This window comes from Sparus aurata, chromosome 8, assembly GCF_900880675.1.
Source record: "Sparus aurata chromosome 8, fSpaAur1.1, whole genome shotgun sequence".
Classification (NCBI taxonomy): domain Eukaryota; kingdom Metazoa; phylum Chordata; class Actinopteri; order Spariformes; family Sparidae; genus Sparus; species Sparus aurata.
Genome location: NC_044194.1, coordinates 11,889,769 through 11,909,476, shown reverse-complemented (window position 1 = coordinate 11,909,476; position 19,708 = coordinate 11,889,769). Strand labels below are relative to the sequence as shown.

Here is a 19,708-nt window from a genome sequence, read left to right as displayed (position 1 = left end):
CGAGGTATCATCTCAGTCGTTGTTGGATAAAGAGAATCCATAAGCCCCTCATTGTTTGCAGTTTGACCAGGTGCTTGGCACATAAAACCCCCACATTCATCTGCCAAAAACTGCTGGCTCGCACACAAGACTGCAAACATCTCCCCTTGCTCCCTGCTCTGAAAATAATTTTTTCAAGAAACTGCACTCTGTGTGGAAACACAAACAGTTTATGTTGAGATATCGCTTTTAAAAAAGGGATGAAACGAAAATAAACGTTTATCTTCGCTGTGGCTATAACGTCATGGTTTCGCAACAATGAAACATTAACTTTATCCGCTTATCTGTCTTTTGTCATCATCTGTTACTCACGTCCAGTTAATGAAATGCATATCATCGCACATAAATCAAACTAATCATACATGCCATATTCTGTAATGCTCCACTACAAGATTGCAATATAGTTTCCTTTTTTTCTTCTTGCTGTCTTGTGATGAATATGAACCTGAGGTTAACCTGTTCCTCACAAAGACCAGAAATCAATTAATATTTCATTTGTCTGCAAATTAAATATTGAGAAAACAGGAGGGCTTTTCATAATGTGTCTGCAAGTTCTTTTTTATTAGATTAATTTGAGGGTTTTACGCCACATCCCCTTCCCGTTTTGGCTGCACTTTTCTTTCAAAATGATTGATTCATTAACGGATGACTGCACAGGCCCGGTGTGCGATTTAGTGTTTCTTTCATGCTGCTAACACAATCTGCCTTTAAATATGTTCTCGTATAATATTTTATGAATCCAACACGATCAGAATGGACAAGTTAAATAATTCAGATACGGACGGTATCAAACATCGACTGTATGAGGAACTGAACCTTCATGTTGAAACTTGGCATACAGTCACATCGGGTGTGATCATGATGTGTTTTGTTTCTTGTTTGTTTCTTGTTACTGGACTTATTAAATACAAGTCACACTTGCTGTAATTTAACATCATTAAATCCTCAATTTGAGTTGTCACTTAATAATGGACGATGCACAAACTTTTTTTCTTTTTTGTAAGTGAATAGGATCCAGGGAGCAAGTACGACACTAATTACTCCGCACAAACTCTTGAGTCAAGCAACGGATAAACATAAGCGACATCTTGGCATGCATAACCATGCTGCCTCACTCTCACACTCAAGCAGCTCACAACGTCTGACGGTTTTGATGTACTTCAGTCAGCCTGATATTTCACTTGTTTGGACAACCTGCTCTGGTTTCATCATGTGAATGTTTACAATCGCACAAAATAACCCCAACAGTCACATCCAGGGATCGCAGACTCTTGCTCGTCCTTTGAATCCTCGCCGACGAGCCTGTACAGAGAATTTAACAGCATTTTAATTACTGGAAAGCAGGATATTCATTTCATCTGTGCTGAACTTGTGCCTTGTTGACAATTTTTTAAGTTTCATCTTGAATCCTGCACAAAGGCAGGGGACCGTCTGATGGGCTGCTAAACAATCAAAAAGCCAGAAAATGATGCTTGTTAAGCTTCAACATGTTGAGCATATCCAGCTGGCAGGCCATCATTACACAAAATCAGACTTTCTGGCAACATCCTCTCCCAAAGATTTAATGTGATTGTCATCTCCTGATACTCAAATCTTCATATCTAAATTTAACCATCGAGAAATAACGGAAATATTAAATATAATATATAACTGGGAGATACCAGATATATCAGCGATTGCATCAATGTATTTTCACGTGGTTTGAAATTAAAATGTAATTTCCCCTTTTTTCCCATTAAATACAGAGCGGCATAAATCATTTTATGGAATAGATAGTTGAACCTGGGCTGTCGTTAAGGGTCAAACAATATCCAAATGTATGACACAGGTTGAAACCACCCAGTGCTCCGCAAATCAGCTGGGCACAAAATACCCTTCTGTTCCCACTGTCACCTCCTGGTACCTTCACGCTTTGTGGGTATATCTGGGAGGGGAGGGGGGGAGGCAGGGGAGAGCCAGGAACCACGGCTGAGGCCGAGGAGCCTGGATAAATTAGCCAAACCACTTAGGTGATTTCAACTAAAATTAGCAGTGCTGCCTGTGGGCTTCATCAATTCTGAACTTGCTCAAACTCTGACAAGCATGGGGGAACTTTCTCCCCCCGGCCCCACTATCTAGGAGCCCCCTCTGTCTGGCTCTCTCGCTTTCCTCCTTACACCCCATCCTCTGCTTCCCCTCTACGTTTTACTACAGAGAGCTCCAATTAGGGCTCTCAACCACTATACATGACCACTACTGTACAATCCTGACATCCCAAGATCATAATTTTCCTTTGTGTTTCTTACTTCATTCATATCAGAGGTGAGAGTCGTATTTCAATTTTGGGAACACTTCCAGAGGTTTGCTCCACAATGCGTTAAACGAGACACTTATGGAATTATAAAAAATTGCACATGATTTCATTTCGAAAGCACAAACAAATGGTGTTAGTGCTTCAGAGCCGTGCTGTGACTCATTTTCGAGGGTCATACTCCAGCATCCAGTTCCACAGTCACAGGTGCTCGTAGTGTCTGTTGACACACAACAATGTGGCAGCTTAGAAACCACATGATGCAAACTGGGTGCTACACAATGAGCTGGAAAGTTGTAACACAAATAAAACCGACACGGCAGCAGAGATTTCTCTTCCTTTGTCCTTTCAGTAGATAATGCACATATCTCACATGTGAAACTGCAGAACAATTAGAGAGTAATACAGGAATTATTTGTTATAATTAAACATTTTGTCCCGCATATGCAGCACAAGTAGACAATTTCCTTTATAATCTGATGACATATGTGCAACATTTATCTACACCTGGCTCCTCCTGGCACCAGGTCCTCTCTCCTGGCCAAATTGCCAGTCTACCTAAACTGACAGGTGGCCACCCTGAAATGAAAAATTTGCAACACATTTTGTATTTAGTCGGTGTCAATTGTCTCTCTGGAACCCGACTCCAAAACACTCTAATGACACAAGCTGGATTATAAACTTAAGTTCACGTGTCACACACGCGACGCCTGAACTTTACTAAAAGCAACCGTGAATCCTGAATGGTTGAAAAAAAAAATGTTTATCCACACAGCAACAGCATCCGTTCAGCCTGAGAGATCACAACAGCCCCACGTTCGGTTTGGGGAACATGTCTGCATCCACATTTGTTTATGAAATCAACCACACACATTTTTAAGGTGATTTTTATTAGTGTAATTAATTAATTGCTCGCAGTAGTTCAAGCTGCAGGGGTGAACAGCACTTTTCATTGCTAATCAGACAGCAACTCATCAGCAGCCAGGCGGCATGTGTGCTCAAACAGAGCACGGAGGCATGAAAACCAAAACACATGTGAGCGCACACCACGTTCACACAGCGATTAAAACAAAACGACAACATTTAAAACTATACTGCCATGAGTCGCTGAGACGTCCAATCAGACATGTAAACATGCATGAAATAGTGACGGATCACATTTGCTGCTCGAGTGGCTCCCCAAGCCCACAGAGCCCGGCCAGACGAAGACAAAGACATTTCATAGGAGGAAATGCTCGGCTCGAACCAGCCAAGCAGACTAAATTGACCTATTCCTTAATCGCTTTTAATGAAGGCAACGTGAGCCCTGAGTGCCGTCGAGACCTCGAGCTCTGGCGCTGCCTGCGCGCACTGCCGCAAAACTGGGTGCCACAGAAAAAACAAAGCCGAGCAGCTGATTTTTAATTCTAAACTGTGAATTCCAAATCATCTCTCCCAGAGATTACCTTTCCCCCAGCAGACTCTCTCTAATTTGTTCAATTAATGGGAATAGTGTTCCAATTAAAATGTCATATCCAAATGAATTTAATTTGAGATGAAACTGCCTGTGACAACTGCTTGCTGAGAGATCTGTGACAACGGAAATGAATAAAGCAGTTATATTAACATCCATCAATCCATTTTCAACTTTTTTTTCCTTATCAGGGTCGTTTTCTTATTAGATACCTCCCGATCGTGTTCAGAAATAAAATACATGGTCATTACCTTGATAGACCCTATCTTATTTTCCTGTCATGCCCTCATTAGATGGGCTGTTTTATCAGTATGAAAAATACACTTTCTTCTGAGAGCTGCATGTTTTTGACCTGACTAGCTCTTGTCTCCATTCATCCTAACCCGTTTGATGAGACTGTTTTGAAAGCGCCCACCAAGAGGCAGCTCGGAGATACCACTGAGACACAGAGGTCAGATTGCATTAAACTATTTGATCGCACCGCTGTAAAACACCACAGCCGGCTGCTTTTTCCGCTTGCCATTATGCAACTGCTAACATCTGTTACTTCTTCATCATGTGCAGCCTAATAAAGCTGCAACATTATATGTCGGGTTTCCGAACGGGAGCTCAAATTTACATCAGCACAAAGCCGAATACGACGGACCGTTTGAGCATTTAATGACCTAATCAAACATCACGAGGATAAAGGTTCCAACCTGCAAATTGGATGACTTTCTCACTCTCCCAGGTGAAATCATTTATTTGCTCACATGTTAACACGAATTCATTTAGCTTCAACCTCCATTTTCTATCGGGCCAGCGCAGGTAGAAATGTATGCAGACAAATGTTCTCGTCTCTTCTGGGAACGTCTGGCGGAGGACATTTCTCTGGGAATATGCGAACATTCTTTATTCGGCGTAACAGCTCTTGAAAACCTATTGTTTTGAGTTGACAAGGTGCTCCACAGAAGCACGTCAGCTCTTATATCAAATTCGCCATTTCTGACCTTCACCCTAGTTTCAAGTGTTTGGGGGGGGGGGGGCAGAGAGGGAGAGGGATATAGAGAGAGAGTGAAGACAGGAGAAGTTATAGAGAGGAGACTCCCAAGGACAACTCCAACTTGCTAATGGAGTCTCCAGAAGCTGGTAGCAAAAGAGGAGGGCAGCGGGACCAGCGGCTCCCTCTTGGTTGAAAAGACGGGGCAGTGGTCAAGGGTAGCAGTGAAATAAGCAACCAGACGACTGTGCAAGCGAAGCGTTAGACTCAAATCCAACAACCATTCAATGTGCCGAGGTCTGAATAAAAACTTCCCTTTCAATGCTGCGGTTGGTTTCTTCTCCTCTTAAGGTAAATGCTCTTGTCTTCCCCCTTGGTTTGTGTATACTTCTGAACTATACAGGACTAACAGCCTGTGAAAAAGTATGCAAACTGTCAGGGGGCCCAATTTCAAACACAGCTGCTTATTTTGTTATTACAGACCTCCCAGTTCTAAGTTGTGTTAAGAATACATCTCCTTAAGACCGCTGCTGGAGACCTTGTTGTGCAGCTGAGCAATAAAAATACCTTTTCTGAAATAACACATTAACGAGGGGGGGATTTAATTGTCCCCGCTTTCTTTCATAGTGCATGTTGGCACGCCGCTGCGTGAACTGGTACAGGATCAGATGTAAAGAAGCTCAGTGACATTTATGTTTAGTACGCACGCTCACACATATTTTATCATCCGTCGCATTTTCTATACTCGCTTGTTCACTTTACACAAAACCACGGCCACACTATTCCGTATCAGAGGAAACACAATTAAGTAAAAAGACAAATCTCTTTCGCCCTTTTGTTATTTCTGACAAAGTGCTGAAAATGTCGCCGTTGCAACACTTTCTCCATATGCCTCCAGACATCATCAAAAGACTATTTTTACTTTTTTATTGGTAAATCGTCAACTTTTATTTGAAAGTAAAACAAATGACAGACGTTTCAGCCCCTTGGCGCACCATCATGTGGGCAGGACAGCAAAGCCAGGCAAGCCTGACGAATGCCCAGCCAAGGCAAGCTGGAGGGAAGTAAAAGACACCCCTCAAACGGGCCCGTCGGCTTTCAAAGAAGCAGCCATTAGCGAGCGCTCATCAAGCGGGAGCAGGGGCCCGTCCATTCCCCTGGTGAAGCGGAGCAAACGGCAGGCCACAATGATTCTACGGGAGGGAGGGAGGCGGAGGGCTACAGAGATGAGCCCTGGACCCAGTGGTGTTTCCGAGCGGAGTCAAGCCGCACGTCCCAGGCACACTCAATTCCCAGCCCAACTGTCACTGCTGGCACTCAATTCAGCCCCTTCAAGCACATAATCTGTGCTCGTATGGCTGTTAAACACCACACACTCCAGTCCTTCACTCATCCCGTGCCATGGTATTGTTGTGTCTGCCGCCTTTCTTTCTATTATTGAGCCATTAAAGGATTTGGAAAGAGAACCATTTCTCAGCATATGGTATCTTGATCAGCGACAAGGCAACTTAAGGACAATAGATTCCTTGCACATTTATAAACTGATCTCTTTTTTTTTTTTTTTTTCTTCTAGCAGAGGTAGTAACACAGGAAATATCACTAGATGTATATCTGTAGTCCGCTTTGGAGCGCACTGTAACCGCCGCAATCATTTCCTCATTGGTTCACGCAGGGAGGTGCTGAGCTGAGCTGTGTGCAAGCGCTATCACCGGGAACAGGTGAGAGAGCCGACTGAGATTCTCGCAAGTTGGAGGGAGAATCATTGCATTAATCTCGGTGAGCACAGTGGGGTCTAAGGTGGCACGGTGCCACGCCGGAGATTCCCCACTTACGGCCATCTCTCCCGATGACAGAGCGATAATGTCACATGGGTCCAGGTGAGCGAAAAATGGCAGCCCGCTTGATGCTCAGCCGGCCGCTTTAATTGGCTAAAACAAAGTAATTTGAGAGCGGTATGGGGGGCACGAGGGGGTAAATGATGGGACAGAAGGTCATAGCTTCTCTTTTACTCTGCTGTGTGCCATCCACCAACACTCCCAGCATGTGCTACAGTTAATATTGAGATCTATTATACACTAGCCTTTCACCATCTGCTTCACACACTGGGAACCTGTGCTGCACACCTTGTTATTGAATTAAAAAAAATGGAAATTTGTTTTGCTGCACTGTATGTCTGTTTGAGGATGCAGCAGCAGACTTTGATTTCGTGGCGATCACAAGATGCTCAGATGTTACTGACTGTTGCTAAATCATAACAAATGATGTAATGGCATCAAAAGAGCTTTTAAAGCGCAAAGAGCAAAGAGTGTTTTCTAAAACTGCCCTCTGTATCCATATGGTGCAGTCAAAACAGGGAACAAACCAGCATAATGCCAGTGTGGAGACTACACTTCAAACTGTATTAGAGCTGCAACCAATGATTATTTCCACTATCAATGAAGTATTTTGACTATAAATGTCAAAAAATATTAACATTCTCCCAAGGCCATGTCTTCATATGGCTCGTCTTGTCCAACAAACAGTCGAAAACATTTGGATAAACAATGTTCAGTAATAATAAAGCTTTAACTCTGCTATAGTTTGGCGTTTTGCTTTATAAATGACTGAATTAATTATCAAAATGTTTAAAAACAATTATTTTGTGTCAATTGACAAATCTATCAATCACAAAGAAAAAAATATATTAAAATTATCCATACGGCTGCAGTATCACCCATCCCACAAACCTCATAACACTCCTTATAACAGTGTTGCTCTACAGAGAACTGCAACAAATAGTCGATTAATCTATAAGTGAGCGGGAAAAAACTTTAGATGCCAACTTTTCTAATAATCTATTATTTGTTTCAGTTATTTTTCAAACAAAAATGTCATACTTTCGCATTTGTCATCATAAATCAAGAGTTTATCTAAGAGTAATCAATTTGAAGTCATCATTTTAGGCTGTGGGAAATTATGATAAGCTTTTTTTTTATATTCTATCAACTAAACGATTGATCAATCAAATTTTTTTTTCCCCCCAAATAGCAGATTAATCAATGATGAAAATATCAGTTGTTTCAATAGCTTGTTTTTGTTTGACCAAGCAGTACAAAACCCAAAAGAACACAATTTTCCGCAAAAAAAAAAAAAAAAGCAATTCGTTTTTTTGTTCAAAAGTTGTAAGTGGACACTATTTGCATTTGCTTGATGGGTGGCTGAATAAAATATCTGCTTATTTTCTGTCCATTGACTTATCCATAAATCGCAGGGATGAAGGATCATGAGAACATCAGTTTGAAAGCTCAGGCTTGTTCAAAATATGGATCCAGTGTGAGTATGAAATGCTAAACGTCTGCCAATACCAAACATTGATGCAGTAAATTATAAATGCATTCAAAAACTTAGCGACTATTTTTAAATACCTGACGACACTCCTGTGAACGGGCTTATTCAGGTATCCAGTTTAAAGTACTTTTTTTTTATTTGATGCAGTATATTCCCTTGTGATATTTGATCAAGAATTCCGAGACAAGTGACAGAAACAACAGGTCATAAGAAAAGGTGCAGCATGGCAGACATTTTTCCAATATATGAAATCATGTGCGCAGACAGCATTTCATTAACACTTGTCTATCTGTGTGTAAGTGTGCAATCAGGCATGTGTGTGTCTGTTCAAGCGCGTAGATACGTGTGTGTGTGTGTGTGCGTGTGTGTTGAGATACATGATGCACCTGTGTTAAACAAATGACCCCCATGCCTGTGTGGGTTTCTCCCAGGTGTGGCTGATGCATGGATCATGTGGTGCCGAGTGCTCGGGGCCACATTGGCTCAATCGTCCTGGGATCATCTCTGAATGTGGCCCCGAATTTGCATTGAGTGAAGGAACGGTTCACCTCCTCAGCACAGCCTTTCGACGCGTCTGAGGGGTGCAGGGGGAGGAGTGTGCTAGACCAACCCCCTGCAGGCAGAATCAGGTGTTATCTGTCTGACTGGGTACACCACCATCAATCTCTCCTGTCCACTTTCCTTTGCCCAGAATCAAATCAGCACAGGGTAATACATCTGCGCTGACGACGTGTGGACAAGATAAGCAATCGAGTATGCCAAAATTTTGCCATGTTTGGCTGATGTGTGAAAGGACTAGCGATAATATATTTATCACTATGTGCAACTGGTTTAGCCTTTTTCTCAAAGGACACTGTGATTAAGTGAGATTCTGCAGTTCTACCTCTTAATTCTTCACCTAATTCCTCAAGTTAGGCTTTCACACCGGTGCTCTATTGCTAACAAGCGCCAGCGCAGCTCCAGTCCAGGCGCAAAGGTTGTTAAAAAGGCAAATAAAAAAAAAACTGATTTGTTCAATGTTAGTGCAATCTGTTCAGCTTGTACTGAACCTCTCACACACTTGCTTCCCATCTTTCAACAAACATTTCCTTCGCTGCTCTTCAAGGTTCAATTTTATGCCCCATCTTATTTTTTCCATTTACCGACTCACACTTTTCATATCAACAGAAAACAAAATATTTCCTCCGACTGCGGCACTGACAATACACATATCAAGGCCACTGACTCAGTGTGAGTTCAAATTCCGACAAAAGCCTTGCCTCTTGCAGGCTGGTTTTTCATGGTTATCTATCCAGAAAAGATGGAGTTTTTTTCTGTAATTCATCTTTAAACATACAAATGGAAAAAGGCTGTTTCTCTTCTCATATTTAGGCTAGCACAACTTGAGGTCTTGATCAGAGGTCCTCTTCACCTCTCTGGCTCATTCAAAATTCAGCTGTTATGCCTTTAACTAATTTAAACAGACCAAATAACATCCTGTGAGTTCTGCTCTTTTTTTTTTTTACACTGGTTACCTGTTATGTGAAGAATTGATCTGAAGATTTCACTGGTTACTTTTACATGCACTGTGAGGTCTGGCCCTGAGCTATACTGCAGACCTGAATGCACCCTGTGAGCGGCCTCACAATCCTCCTTTTGGCTCTTATAAATTATTCTATGCTAAAAGAGACCAATAATGACCAAGCTATTGGTTTAAACTTATGATGGATCTTCAACGGGCATTTTCAGCACCATCTGTTGAATCACTTGAAAACGGTTGTGATCTCTCTCAGCTTGAGAAGGCGTCTGCTGTCGGAATCTTGCTCTACAGTGTACAATAAAGTCAAAATAACAAGTGCACTTTCTTGTAATTAATCTGTAAAACCAGGCTTATTATGCCTCGGGGCCACTAGGCGGCGGGGAGTCACAAAGCGACACAGCACAGGGGAAAAAAAATCTGAAAGTCGACCAAAAGATGCCAGAGAGAGCAGGAGGGGAAGAGGGAGGTGAAAAACCTCTGTTGACACCTGGTCTGTATGATAATCTGATCTGTGTATGATGGCTCAGAGTTTGAAAGGCACTTTGTCCAATTAGAAGTGTGCAGCAAATTTCCACCTGCCCCTGACAGAGATGAAGTGGCTCTTTCAGAAGACGCTGTGGCACCGAGCCAGAGAAGAGAGCCCAAACACTGCAAGTGGAGCAAGCAGAAATTAATGAGCATCACAAGCCACACTTGTTTAACACAAGATGACATCGAATGAATATTCCCTCAGTTAAACTGTTTTGCACTATATTTCAATTACTCATACAAACGCACAACCTCGACAAAGGCCGATTAAAAATAGTCTATTAAGTTGATGAAGGGTCAGCAAGTATTCAAAACGTAGGTATTTAACATTTTTAAAAGGTGCCGATTTGTGCTGGATGTGGAGCTTTATTTATCTAAGTACTGTCCTTAACCATGGTGTAACCCAAATACTTTTTAGTCATTCATAATGGATAAAAACATCCAAAGAAAAAAGTATTTAAAAAGGAAAATAACCATTTTTGCACATTAACGAAACTTGAAAGCAACAGGAACAGTTGTGTGGGAAGTTCTCCATAAGTTCAGAGTTCGGTGTATAAGGAACGTCTGCACGACACGCCACTATCAACATCAACCAAAGGCCTTCATCTTCCTATTTCTGTATGTCTATTTCTGTCTGTCACATAAAAATAGGCTTTTAACAACCCAGCATGGCGTTAATTATTGCCTCTTAAGTACTGCATTAGTAAAATAAAGCTGCAAATATTGATTGATCTGATGATATATGTCAGCGAGTGAGAGCAGGACTCGCGTATCGTACATGCCGAAGAGTGACGTTGTCTTTCAATCACTGTCAGAAAAGCAGCGCAGCAGCAGCATTGCAGCATTGATTGAGGCCCGTAGTGCCACACTCTGTCTTAGTACGCCTCCTAAAGCAATCAATCCACAGACACGAGAACCAAATATTCATTAGTGACTTATTCATATTCAAAAGCTGCCTTTTGAAAGTAACAAAAGAGCAGAATTGTCTTTGACAGGCACATTACAATGACTCCATGACATACTGTGTGAGGCAGGAACAATTGTGATCATCTTCTATTATTTCACGAGTAAAGAGTTGTGTTCATTATTGTCGTCTGCAAGATGAGGAAATTTGTATTAGCAACCAGATTATCTGACAAAGATTATGGTGTTAAGACTCATCAAAATCAGTCTAAATGTTTCGCTGTGAAACAAACACAAATGCCTCCTTTGATTCCACAACTGCTCGAGCCAGACTTCTCCGCTCAGATTTGTTTATAATGACACAAAGGTCGTTAAAAAAATATCTGTGTTTGGATAACACACAGACAGAGTGTGGGATGTTTCAATAAGAAGACGCTAATAGTTTCGCACGGAGTGATTCAACATGATTAATACTTATGGGTGTTGTTTAAACTACTCCAGCCCATTGGCCCTCTGTAACTGGCAAAAAAAAAAGAGAGAGAGATAGAGATGGGCTGCCTGCGATGTTAATAATTAGTTGGTTCTGCGCTCAAAAAAATTCTGTCCAACCTCACCAGATTTTAATCAAAGGCTGAAAATAGTAGCTGATTGTAATCGGCACTCAGAAGTCACCAGGGGTGTTTGAAGAGCCCGTCAAGCCTGAGAGTGGAGCTAATTCGATTAAGTGGCGGCTGTACCTGGAGGGGACGGATCTGTATCTCTCCCTTTTTTATTTATGAGATTAAGTCGCGCTTGTTATTCCAATATAAATAATCAAGCCAACAGAAATGACACTGATTTTTCAAGTTGTTTTATCTGCCTGTCTCCAAAAAGTTTTTTGTTTATTTCAGGTGACAAATAAACTTTTATCGAGTAATACTCCGGCAGTACCGATGTAACGAAAAATTACGGCGGAAGATGTGATATGCGTGCTTCGCCTTTCCTCGGTATCATTACCTCACCCCGTGTGATGGAAGCGAAGGAAAAATCAAAGTACAGGCACTCGAGAACATGTTCTGCTCCTGCAACCATATTATTCATATTATTTTTTTATTTATTTCTAATTTTAAAGATGGATTGGTGCAAATGAAGAACAATACGTTGACTTGTGGTGAAATAATGATGCAGAAAGTTACAAAAAGTTAACACACACATTTTCCAGACTGAAGAAATTATCCACTCTAATCTTGACTATTCTGGTGAAAGGTCTTACTTTGCCAAAATCCCAAATTGCATCAATTCACGTAATATAGAGAGCAGAGCAACAACAGAATACACTCCCAAATAATATTACAGAATTAAATAATTTATATATGGCTTTAAAATAAACAGTAATACTGTGATGCTGAAAAAGAAACATACTATATAGTAATCATTATTTATACTTTGATGCGCAGGGGTTAAAAGCTACATGGTGATATTTATTTGTTAAATCATCATAATCATGATTAATTTAGAGTCCGTCTATTTTCTTTGTCAATTCTCATTATATTATTCACAGCAGACGTGCATTACACCGTGATATGTTGGTATTTTGTGAGCAGTAGTGTGTTTTTGTACTGCCACCGAGGCAACTTTGTCCGTGCAAAAGCTAATGGGACACAGACATTGTTAAGGTACCATTACTCTAACCCACGGAGAGCGCACATGGATTCCACCGCCTCGCTAATGTCCTTCAGACTAAAATATGCAAAACATATTTCCATCTCAGCCTGATGTCTTAGTCCACCACTCAACTCGAGTCCTTAAAACTGAGCTGCCATGAGGACCATTTACCCTCCAGAAAGCAAGATAAATAACGGTTAAGAGGCTCTTGAGGTGTGCCGTTTGAATAACATACTCTAGATTTTACAACGTTACCTCTTCCTGTTTTAAAGCACGCATATGCACATAACATCTGGGAGAACCTCTGCCGCCGGAGTTCATCCTGATTTTTCTCTCAAGTGTTCAACACATGTCATCGCTCTGCAGCCTGCACGAAGCTTAAAGCCTCTGTGGTTATTTATTATATATATTTTTATATATATACATATATATATATACAAATATACATATATATATATATATATATATATATATATATATATATATACACACATACATATACACATATATATATATATATATATATATATATATATATATATATATATATATATATATATATATATATATATATACACACATACATATATATATATATATATATATACATACATACATATACATATATATACATATACATATACACATACATATATATATATATATATATATATACACACACATATATATACACACACACATACATACATACATATATACACATATATATATACACATGTATATATATATTCTCTGAGTGTGCAGACACTTCGGCTGAAGGTTCACATGACCTGTCACACATGACATGAAGCAGCATGAGCGTATACGTCCAGTATGAGTTAGATCAAAAGCTGGTCAAAGTTCCTGACTGAGTGATGGGATTTGCAGCGCGAGGGGTTTACCTACCTGCTCGGGAGCTTTGCACCCTCCACCCTGGTAGGGATGTGAAAGGCTTGGCCCAAGATGTGACATAAGAACTCCTCTGAGTGATCCTTTAGACCCCTCTCACCACCTCTTTCCCTCCAGGCCTCTTCTAAGGGGCCCTTTTCATATCAGAGAGACGCAGAGCAGCACGGAGCCAAGCGGCACCAGTACTTAGGTCACAGTGTACCCACATTAAATTTAGACGCCTTTAACGCCCTCCAATAATGCATCTGGAGTATTTCCGGTCATTACTATTCAGACGTTTCTATCTAAGATACAAACTTCTGTAAATGGGCCATAGATCTGAGCTATCGTTCACCACTGGAGATTTCACATCAAATCTGGTGTCTGTCACTAGTCGAAACTTCCTCGCCAGCCCCAGTTAAGCCACTGGTGATTCAAACTCCAAAATAAATTGTCCCACAAGAATAAAACTTTTAGATTTGGTCTAGGGTAAGTTTGACATTTCTAAACTTTTTTTAATTAATATAAGGGGCCTGTTAGGCATTGCACTGTGTTGCCGACAATATATACTCGATCAGTCTAAAAAAACGAAGTTACAAAGGGACCAAAAAAATGCAGCTGCGCCATCTTGTCCTGCATCTACAGTGTGTAACCTGAGCTAAACCATTTCGTAACATACCAAAAACAGTTAACAACTTAACAACCATTGCACTTTAATTCAAGTTGCTGTACTGATTGAAAGCACATGGACTCAAATAACGTGAACCGTGGTAAACCAAGTTTCCGCATCGTATCAGCTGCCACAGAATATAAATTATAGGCATTTGCACACATATGATATATATACATATAGATTTCTGCATGCTATGACGCTATTAGCCAAACTGTTTAGACTTAAAGAGAGAGTCACTGGTTCTAAGTGTGAAACTCATGCAGTGGTATGCCTGTTAACAGCTAGCAAAGTCCTGTGAGTGTGTGTTGACTTTCACTGGCCGGGGAGAAGAAACAGTGAGTCTATAAAGCTGTTTCCTTCAATAAATATCCACAATCCTTTCATCAAAAACGGAAAACAGCACACTCCATGTCATCAGAGGCTATTGCATGTTCGAAGCTCTCCGTATCATATATATGACAGATTAAAAGCCACAATGAAATAAAGAAAGAAAGAAAAACTGATAGACCAAACTAAAGTGGTAAACTGCAGAGATGCCTTTCAGTCTCGCACTAGCAAAGCTCAGAACATTCAAATGTCGGCTATTTAAAAAGAAGCAATACTATTGAGTTTAATATGTCCCATAAATTGCCTTTGTAAGTGATATTTTCTCACAAAGCAGGATGTTAAGGCAGGACGAAAAATCGGGAGAGACTTCACTGAAATATTGTAAGTAAATCTGAGACACTCATCAGCTCATTACTTGAGCTAACGCTAGTTTGCCTTACTGCAAGGGTAAACTTACAGACTGAATTAGTTGTGAAGCTCTGAAATCAAAGAACATGTTTAATTGAATTGAACTTTTTATAAAGAGGAAAAGAAAGTGCAAAAAGAATGTGGGTATGATACAAAAATTGTCAAATACATATCACGTTACTGGTCAACGACGATAGATAGCTAAACAAAAATACATTTTTTTTTACTTTTTTTTTCCATCTAAACAGAGCTAAACATTGTAGAGCAATTCAGAGCACTTAACACATAAATGAGACAATTTCAGCCAAAGTGATATCTCGTTATTTTATAGATATTGCCTTATTCTTATTCTTGTTAACGAGCGGTGAGAAAGAAACCACCTGACACCTGATATGACATAATCTAAATCAGTGCTCATTTAACTACTAATCCTGATGTTATGTTGACATTCAGGTATATCCTCCTTAGATAACCGCGCTGCCGTCAGAATGTAATTTGACCTTTGAAGCTCATAACAAAAGGTATTGGTGCCAAAGTCTAACCTAAGAGCAGATGTCACCGTCTATGCAGCAACTCGGTGTTACGCAGAGAAGCTCTTTATCTTTATCTGTTAAACTGGCTGCTGTTTTATATTGAAGGATGGACTGTGGATGGATCAAATAGGCAGACTGTTAACATTTAACTATGTTAACTGTCTGACAGGTACCAATAAAAGAGTTTGCGATATTATCACCTCACCCACACATAAGAATTGAAAACGCAGGGGGACTTGGGACTCCATATTATGTTACAGCCAGCCAGCCAGAAAAAAAAATACACCTAATGGAGTTCTTGTCCGAGCTGAAGGCTCAGCTATAAGCCTATACCTGTAACTTCATGCTCTCCAGCGGGCCAGGAGCCCTAATTCATTGAATTTGAGAATGCCACAGCCTCAATAATGTTGCTGTCCACTCGAGCGGCGTGCAAGCCCCGTGCCAACTCCCGGCTTTTTCAGATTCTGTGTAAAACCTTTTTTTTTTTTTTTTTTTTAAGACTCTCCGTCCATACACCTCATTTGTCTTGTGTCACCGACAGCTAAATAAATGCTGCCACTCTAGCCGAGACAAAAATAAAACCGCTGGATGAAAGTCTGGTTACGTCTTTATTAAGATGAGACTGAATAGTTATGTTCTCTGCCTTTGTCGGGTAAGATTGGCTCCCCACAAAGGAACCAACATTTAAATTGGCTTATTTATTTTTTTATCTTAAGAGAATATGTAGACAATCTACATATGTGAAACAAGCTGAAAAAATGTTTGATTAAAAAAAAGAATATCATAAGAAGATGACACTGAGGCAAGTTATAAGATAATGATATTCTCAAACTGTAGCAAACCACCTGAGGACACCTTTCACAACGTTAAAGACAACTTCCCTGTGCGATCGTGTTTTGGAGCCTCTGCAGAGACCACAACCTTACATAAACCAAGCCATTAATATTGATTGTTTCCGAATTTGCGCACTGAGGGATCTCGCTATATGAAAATACCCCCCCCCCCCCCTTTTTTTTTTCTCTCCAGTAATGATATCCACAGCCCTCCAAGGCCTGTTCTCTGACCCGCTCCAGTCTTCCAGCAGAGCTTCTGCTGAAGTAAGCCTTTTCTACTTAAAAGGTATTAGCACTCAGGGTTAAAAACAGTAAACGCTCTGCATGCAGGATAAGAAATGTGCATCCTCAGAAAAGTCTAATACAGCTGGTGCGTGAAGAGGGGAAACTGCGCTCGAGTGTCTGTCGCCGCTCGAATGTTGGTTCGGTGGCCGGTTAAAAGCCATAGAGAGCTGTAATCCCTACAAAAATGTCTTACAAGTGTTTAACACTGCGTGAGCCATTTCTTTTATTGTTTCATTTTTTTGTTTTTGTTGTGAGTAATTCTGCAATGAACTGTGCGAGCGTAATAAAACAACTGCTGCTACCTCTTAATAGAACACTTACAGTGCTTAGTTAAATAAAGCAATTAAGCAATCATCTCTTTATGGAAGGAACATGTTCCCTCCTGTCTGGTGAATGTTCTGAACATTTCTGTAATTACATTTATAAATAATCGTCTGTGTGATAGCTCAGTGAAGTGTCTTTTAAAGCAAATAAGGCAGACTGCTGCAGACGTTTAAATGCCTTGTTATCACACTCTGACGTGTTTAAGAGAGTATAGATTAAATGACAATAGACTGCCGTTACTGAGTCAGAGAGTACACAAAAGAATGCACACTGGCATCTGAACTACACAGTTCAAACACATGAGAGTGAATCAACCCTTTTGAGACAAAGGTAGACTTACAATAAGTTTTTTTAAAAGTTCTCAAAACTTTTCCTCAAGCCGTCTGCTGCTAATTCTCTCTGACAATCACTCTGATTCTTCACAAAAAGGGTCAAAACACAAGTTTCGGGGCAGGGAAACTCCTTTAAAAGCCAGAGAGGTCGTCCCACTGAACATGTGTTGTGTTTTCTTTTTTTTCTTTTTTCACCCATTCAGCATTACATAACAGACCGAAGGCGTTCTTTTTCCTGTCTTTCTCTTTCCCAGACGCACTTTAATCCTGTGCATAAAAGGGTGGGGTGAATATGGGTCAGCAGGTTAGGAGTGTCTCAAAGTCAGACTTGCGAAAAAAGAAATCAATCCTCAGAAAAGCCCTTTTCCCAACTACCTGTCTTTTGCCCCGCTATTACATAAGTGCTCCGGCTGTGCCAGCCCACAAAGTCACACAGTTTCCCTTCAGTGGTGTATAAATACTCGCTCAAGTGCATCGATTCTTTCTGTTGTTTTTTTTTTGTAATTAAACAGTCGTGGTGATCATGGGGGGGGGGGCAGTGGGTGAGCTTTCGTCTGGAGTGAAGGAAAAAAAAAAAAAAAAAAGATCTGCGATGATGATTTCTGCTCTCAGTTGCGCGCTCTCTGTTTATGGCTAAACCTGTTACATAACCAGCTTACATTCCACATTCACCATATCACACTCTAAATATACCCCTTGCGCACAGGAAGAGTGCGCACACGAAAAGAAAAACGCACCGTGCCATGAATTAATTGTCATGTATGTACGCGTGTATGCGCCTTCGCCTGTCGTGTACACTCACACACACACACACACAGACTTCCTGCTCGTCAGGAATGAGCAGAATAAATCACTATTTTTTCTTTGAACTTGGATGAGCCCCGGTTAGCCTGTGCCGGAGACAGCCGAGAGAGAGAGGGGGGTGTGGTTAAATACTGTCTGTACTGTACAACATGGACGGGACGTGGTGGATAAATCATGTTAAAATGAACTAGTCCTCGGCAGCCATGCAGACACACTTCTGACGGGGTTAATTGATAATACAAGAGCCAGGGTGTAGTGTCTTTTTTTTTTTACATTGTATTTGTCTGATCGTTTCTCAGGCGTGCGCAGCGCCGTCATGCTTGCAAAACAGTGTTTTTTGTGGAAGCTGGGCGCTAAACAAATTCCAGCTGCTGGGGCGTCTTTTTGCACACAGGAATACCCTAAAAAAAAAAATCTGTGAGCTGGAGATGAGAAAGAAAGAAAAGACAACAAATCCAGCCAGACGGCGCTGTGTGCTGTATGAGGGGGGGATAGTAGAAGACACGTCCCCTACAGAGAAAAAATAAATAAAAAATGAGAAAGGGACTGATCGATAAACTAGCCCACAGTCTCCAAAAGTTCACTTTTGACACTTTGACAATATCGCGTCTGAGCGGACAGGTTCGGCCCGTGTTGGCACCGGGAGAAGCTCCTGATGGTCAAATTGAAGTTGCTGGGTAATTGATTTATCTTGCAGTCGGAGTAAATGTGACATCTGTGACCGTATCACCCCCCCTATGATTTGAGCTGTCAGTGGAGCCTGAACACCACCAAACACACACACACACACACACACATACACATACACATACACACCGAGGCACTAATTACAGCCGAACGGGAAAAAAAGAAGCCGCGATGGTACTAAAATAAAAAGCCTCGTCCCCGCGGTTGGGTGAATTCAGACACTGTGCAGTTATTTACGAGGGAGGCGATTTAATTCATTTGGAAGTTTGATTCCAAAAATCCCTCCCCCGATCGGTTTTCCTCACACAGTAAAAAAATAAAAAAAAGAGAGAGAAATGCGGTCCAGCTCACCTCTGTTGGTGCTCGAACAGGTCTGCCTTCGAACCGGGGCTGGATGGTCCGCTTTCCGGAGCGTCTCCAGGTTTACCGGGGTCTCCCTGACCGGGGTAGCCGGCTCCGAGGCGCTGTTGCCCGGGTCGCTCGCTGGATCTGGAGGGGACTCCATGTTGAATTTCAGATTTACTGCTTAACTACCGCTAGTACTTCAAACTAATTCTGTGCGATCTGTGAGCTCCGGCACTGCGTCTTGCTATCTAATTTAGACTAGAAGTAAGAAATGAGAAATGCGAGTGTGTCTGGAGGTGGGTGTGTATGTTTGATTGTCCACTAGCAGCGCTAGTGAGAGCTCCAGTCATGCACACTGAAAAGGGAGAGGTTGTCAATAGCCGAAGAATAGATGTAGGCCTGAAAGTAATCCATGCTGATCGACCCTGCGCAGTTATAGGGCCTACATAGGAATGTAAATATCCAATCAGACTGACCTTGATCAACACTTTTCCACTAATATATCATATATTACATGTAGGGCAAATTATATAAAAAAATATATTCCTGTTTAGACTGTTTCTAAAATTATAAACTGGACAAAAATG

The 19,708-nt window shown here is 41.1% G+C and overlaps 1 protein-coding gene across 1 annotated transcript in view; it reads right to left on the bottom strand.

The window, feature by feature from the left end:
• Positions 1-19,460, bottom strand: part of roraa (RAR-related orphan receptor A, paralog a) — a 188,261-nt gene extending 168,801 nt beyond the window's left edge. The window contains exon 1 of the mRNA XM_030427000.1: positions 19,128-19,460. Within this exon, the coding sequence (XP_030282860.1) occupies positions 19,128-19,281 (154 nt within the window). The 5' untranslated portion in view covers positions 19,282-19,460. The remainder of the gene's footprint in view (positions 1-19,127) is intronic.
• Between the last annotated feature and the right edge of the window lie 248 nt (positions 19,461-19,708).